General features: G+C 38.3%; 1 protein-coding gene across 1 annotated transcript in view; it reads right to left on the bottom strand.

Annotated features, from left to right (window-relative positions):
* Window positions 1-6,270, bottom strand: part of CCDC60 (coiled-coil domain containing 60) — a 43,727-nt gene that overhangs the window by 19,825 nt on the left and 17,632 nt on the right. Inside the window, exons 4-6 of the mRNA XM_009330822.1 lie at window positions 4,823-4,945; window positions 3,781-3,885; window positions 2,001-2,091 (exon numbers count right to left, since the gene is read on the bottom strand). Of these exons, the coding sequence (XP_009329097.1) occupies window positions 2,001-2,091; window positions 3,781-3,885; window positions 4,823-4,945 (319 nt within the window). The remainder of the gene's footprint in view (window positions 1-2,000; window positions 2,092-3,780; window positions 3,886-4,822; window positions 4,946-6,270) is intronic.

The raw sequence follows: 6,270 nt of genomic DNA on the forward strand, positions 1-6,270 counted from the left end.
CATAGATTATGCACACGATATATTTAGCACACTTTTATCCAAGGTTGTGACATCTATATACTCTTCACACTAATTCATTTAACTAGTTTAATTACACATAGGGAGGGGGGAAATGTAGACGGAAGTCAGGTTTCGGCGGCCAGAAGATATCGTGCTGTACGGAAAGATAAGGCCCCTCTCCTAGTAGCCAATAGCATTTAGTGTGTGATGTAAGCAGAAGGAAGTGACATCATGAACCTAGGGTATATATTGCTGTGTTGCTTAACAATAAATGCCATTTGCCATCCACCACATTGGTGTCTGTGTGCTGATGGCCCGAGCGACTCAGTGTTTGTCGCCGTGCCGTTCCTGAACCAGGTCGCTGCGCCTTATGAAGGCAACAAATACCCAACCTAAACCTCTCCTGGTGCAACTTGAGGCCCTTTACTCTTGTCCTATTGCTTGTTCCTTGGGAGAAGGGACCGACACTCACCTCACTACAACCTCCTTTCAGGTAGTTGTAGAGAGCGATAAGGTCTCCCCTCAGCCTCCTTTTCTCCAGGCTAAACAATCCCAGTTCCCTCAGCTGCTCCTCATAAGACTTGTGCTCTAGACCCTTCGCCAGCTTCGTTGCCCTTCTTTGGACACGCTCCAGCACCTCAGTGTCTTTCTTGTAGTGAGGGGCCCAAAACAGAACACAGTATCCGAGGTGCGGCCTCACCAGTGCCAAGTGCATGGGGACAATTACCTCCCTAGACCTGCTGGCCACACTATTTCTGATACGACCCAGGATGCTATTGGCCTTAAGAAACTTTGGTTTCTTCTGCTCATGTTCATTTGGAACCGACTTTAGAGAACCAGTAACACTGTATGGAAAAATCAGAAAGCCTCATATTTAGAAACAACTCTGTTATTTATGCGACTTGCTGTCTTCCCCCTCCCTGTTTGCTAACAGCAGGAAGAATATTTGCATAAACCCACAATCTTTGTCTTTTAAAAGTTTCACAACTTTTGCTGCTTATTCCCCAACAGAAATTGTAATCTTCTATTGAATCATTTTAATTATTATGTCATGACGGTACGAGCTGCAGGTGTTGACAAATACCAAGAGCAAATAGCTTGCATGTAACAATAGCTCATATTTCTAGGAGTGCCTCACCTGGGGTCTAAAAGCACTTCACAAAACTTGTTTAATGTAGCCTTATAGCTGGCAAAGCAAGGAACTAAAAGCTTAAGCAAACTGCTGAAAATCAAAATGTGAGATGTGCTACAGGGTGAGAAACCCACTGGTTCTTTATTGAGTTCTCATAATCATACTCCCTAAGCATCACTCATTCCCCCTTAATTTTCCTCCAGTCACTTCAGCAGTTCCAAAAAGAAAAGTCTTTCTGTAGTTTCAGAAAGATAGTAAAAGAGTTACCAAGCGTTACAGACAATTTTCTAGCGTTTAATTTCCTCTCAGGTATTAACTTCACTTTTCTTTTAAAAGGCTTTCATCTGAATTGCTGATTTTCTTCTTTCCTTGGCTTTGCTTTGAAAGTGGCAAGTGAATTCTGCTTTCTTTAAAGGCCTCAATTTGTTTCCAAATTTAGCTTTAAATTCTGTGTAAAAAAGGCAACCAAGCAAATCATAACTAGAATTTACTAGAACAAGACCTCCAGGATACCAGTCTGAAATCCCCATTTGACTAGAAATGACCTATTTGTGTGAACAAGTACTGCTACATGACTCTGGGTCATAAAAAGGGGGCAAATGCATACAAACGGCTAGTTATGTTTTAGCTGAATATTGAATTCTTCCCACATCAGTACTTATCACTAAGACCAAGCCACAGTTTCTATCAGCTACATTCCTATTTACCTAGTATCAAATTGTTATTCTTCAAAACCTAGAGAGACAAGTACTCTGCAGTCACAAGATCCAGAGCATAAAACGTGGTATCAGTGAGTTCAGTTAAGCAACAGAACAAATGATTGAAAATTTGGATTAGGTCCCAAGGAAGAAATTAACAATGAAGTTACCTTTGTGTTTGTAAAAAAGAGCTCCCACATGTATGTTGCTAACTTTTCCTCTTCGATTTCTTTTACTGTTTTTTTACAACCACCAGGGTCCCTAAGTGAAAACAATTCAATTATTTTTCCATTTTGAGTGTCTGGCTTTTATTATAAGTTCTTTTAAGAAATGCAATAAATGGAGAGTAAATGGTGGCTGACCACTACTATGATGTATATCTTGGCTTATAAGAAATGGAAAGACAATGCAAGGTGTATAAGCCATGAGTATGTTATAGTCGCAAGTGAAGAACCTAAAGAAAGCACAGTCATTCTACAAACTATCATGCGTGTACTGGGCCAGATTATGCTCTCAGCTTCCTCTGTGCGAGTACTGAAGAATTTTGTCCAGTGTAGCAAGATTTCATGGATACAAATGACAGCAGGTTCATACAAGTTTGATTTTTCAGTGCTGTTGGCTGAGTGAGGACCTGTACTAGTCCAAAAGTTTAAATGTTACATCATGTTGACAAAGGTGAATGTGGAAGCTGCAGTCCTTGCAGCTGTGGTATAACAACAGGTCACTGCTGAGGTAGTCTCATTTATCATTCAGTCCCCATCTAACCAGGCAAAGGTTTTACAAAGCAGGTTAGTGTTCTAAGCTTGCTTCCTTCACCACATTTTAAAAAATCTCTTTCCGTGCAGACAGAGACTATATGATCTAAATGTACTAAAGGAAAGCCTAATTTTTCATGGTTACTGTGTAATGAAGAATGTGTGTATGCAGATCAGTTCAAATGACATTGAGGGAGAGGAGTGGTGGTTAGAGACAGCAACAGAGAGCAGAAGGAAGCATGCCACGAGAGTGCACTACTTCAGAACCTGGAAATTAATCCAGAGCCTTACGCATTTATACTCTGCTGTCAGCCTGTATCTGTGAGACTTGCTGACAAACTGTTTCTTTTGTCCCAGTCTGTTGATGGGTCCTCACATGTAAAGGGGTGCAAAACCCATCCACAATACATACTGGACTGATCCTCCCCTCCAATTTATCAGGCTAATTCTATATAATGCTACTCTGCCACCCCTGTTATACATAGGCACAGTTTGTCTTGACTGAGAATATACAGAGAGACCAGAACAGCTTTGAAGAGTTCTGCCCTGCAAATCAGAGCATAAACGGTTCACTGTTTTACCAAACACTCATCAATAATTTAAATATATGTTATGTCAACATGATTATATTGACTAAAGTGTTGGGAACTTAAATTAATATTTACTTTTAACAGTATAAATGTTCAGAAACAATGCAGCTTTTACAAGGACCCATCACTGTCATACATAATTGATAGAATAAAACCAGCTATTAAGTATCACTTAATAGCCGGCTTTGTTCTGTAATTATAATGTATATGGAATTTCTGTTGAGTTCACTGGGATAACCCTCCAAGGGAAGGATATGGGAATATACGCACATATATTACTACATGTATTTAATTTGCATAATTATTAACCAAAAGAGAAAAAGGAGAGAAAACCCAACTAAATTTGGCTGGGATAGCTCAGTATTTTCTCCTAGGTTCTGCAACTTGCAATAATGAAGGACCATGCTGTGCTACTGATTTGACTGAACAACTCCCTGCTGACTGCACAGGGGGCAAAGTCGTTGCAAAATTTGTTTATGTTGCATGGCATGGAATTAATAACATTTCACTCAAATAGTTATTACTTGAAAGAAGAGAAACAACATATAAAGGACAAGAGATCCCAATTTCCTCATTCCATCTACTATCATGCATTGTGCACATACGTTGGATTCCAACAGGTTAATATGGAACGCATCGAACCGTTGGATTCAAGAGTCAAAGCTTCCAAAAGCCAGTGTATGGCACACAGCTGTCGGAAAAGACGTTCACTGCAAAGAGGAGAAACAAATGTGTTACACTATAGAGTCAGGGAAACAGTCAAACTGGCATCGTGTTGGCTGAAATAGATACATCTACGCGCTTCCTTAGCAGGTGGTTTTTTTCATTGTCCCAGTGAATTCTAGACACCTCTCAAGGTTTTTGTAATGTTAATACATAACTCTGAATCCTGAAAGCATAGTTTTGGACGTGAAATTTTCAATGGACTTATCTTGGTGATGTGCTCAGTGCTTTCATGCCTATGAAGATTCCAGCATTTATCCCTTTATGGTATGGTTTTTGGATTCTACAGTAGCTTCTAAGTTTTGCATTTAATAAAAACGCAAGAAGTGTGTGTTTAAAAGGTTGGACCCATCTTTTTCTGAACTAAGATTATCTTTGGCATTTTAGCTTATTCCACATGCAAATGTAACTATATAAAGACACTTTTGGTGAGCAATTGGGTTAATGAACTTAGAACAGATAGTGTGTATTAGTGACTAATATAAAACATACAGAAGCATACGTGGTACATGTACTGTTTTCTCCCTCTCTCTTTCGTAGTTTTTTTTTTTTTTAACTAGGCAAATTAAATTTTGCCTTTCCTTAAGATGAGCCTAATCTTGAAAGCTATACCACATAAGCAAATTTTATGCAACTTAGTCAGAATTTGCTGAGTCAAGATCAGCAAGGCAAATGATGTGTTTGTGTACATGCGCACATACAGAGTTTTCAGTAACTCATTAGGATTCAGTCATTTAAAGTTAGAATTTAACAGTTACTATTAGTAAAGACAGACTATTTCACCATAAACTCCTCAAATTCTCAGGATACGTGTTTACCAGTTGAACAGCAGCTCTAGGTTTATGTGTTATGGGTCTGTGCTGCTGTGAATTTCACTTATGTCCTACCAAGGAGGGCAGGACATAAATCTGCCTTCAAATATACCTTTTTGCTCCAGGGGGGCTTGGAATCAAGACACTGGTATAAACAGGAGTGAAAGACCGTAAGGTCATCTTTTTTTTCTTCTTCCCTGACTTCCTCAGGTGGTTGCCTTCTGTTAGAGAACAACTGTGGGAAAGGACAAAGACTGAAGTTAAAAAAGGAGTATGTGAAGTGAAGACATTGCCAATAAAACTGTTTATTGTGTTCACATCACTACACTCACTCTTCTCCTCCTTATTAAAAAAAAACCTGAGGTGTATTTCTAAATTGTTAATTACTGCATTTATTATTTATTAATATTACAAACCTGATATTTATGTTTAGCAGGATATAATTATTATTTCTAATATGTTTATAGTACTTTATAAATTATAAATATGGTATTATTTGTATATACATATTTATACTAATTATTATTATTAGCAATTAAGCATTTATGTGAAATCAAATTCTGAGGCAGACAAAAAAAGGTGACTGATTTGTTTGAGAAAAGATGCTGAGATACTGCTTACATTCCATTACACTTGTTTTCTGTTGGTATCATGCCAATGGCATCAGTGGCCATTGGAGCATGAGGCCAAAGTTTGAAGATGTGACTGTAAAATTCTGTTCAATTTTTCCTGGGTTAACATATTGTGTGCACAGAAAACAATAAAGATTAAGTTGAAAAGATTAACCCCAATGAAAGAGAGTCTTGAGTGCTGGCTAAAGCAATGTAACAGAAAACTGAGCTCTTTATAGGCTGTGGGCACTGTTTCTTCACTGCCACAAGCCTGTTTGGCCATTTACACCTGTGCAAAGTGTTTATAAAAGGCTACCAAGCAGGAAAAGGAAATGTTTACAGCTGTTTTTCCCAAATGTAAATAACTACCTGCACCTGGTTTAGAGGCAACAGAGATTCAAGCTTAATAAGCACAGTGAGATATTGTAGCCTTCATATATCGATAGTATACGGTAGGTAGGAGGTCCACACAGAAAATGAACTATTGTATGCTGGCTCATAAATTAGTAGGTAGGCTCATAAAACTGAAATGATGCTGGCCATAAAAAAAATAGCTGAGAGGTTAAGTGAGATTCTGAGTGGTGGGTGAGTCTTAAAGCCATATGCAGATTTCTTTAGCAGAGACTTCCTAGATGAATGAATGAATGATTGATTCTGTATTAACATTTCCTTCCTAGATCTGAAGGGGTTTGGGGATGTCAGCTTACTATTGCCTACTATAAACTAGCAAATAGTTGGAACAAGGGTTGAGGAATGTGTGCCCCAAGAGTTCCGTTGATACAAATTTTCTAAAGCAAAGCAGCAACTGTAAATAGTACATACAACACTGGCATAGGCACCTCAGCACTATTTTTAAATAGAGATCAACATGTCTGCTTTCTTCAGCTAATTAAGAAATGAATAAACTTACATACTGTTTTGTCTAACAAAAGAGATATCTAACAAAGAG

This window comes from Pygoscelis adeliae, unplaced genomic scaffold (assembly GCF_000699105.1).
Source record: "Pygoscelis adeliae isolate BGI_AS28 unplaced genomic scaffold, ASM69910v1 Scaffold358, whole genome shotgun sequence".
Classification (NCBI taxonomy): Eukaryota; Metazoa; Chordata; class Aves; order Sphenisciformes; family Spheniscidae; genus Pygoscelis; species Pygoscelis adeliae.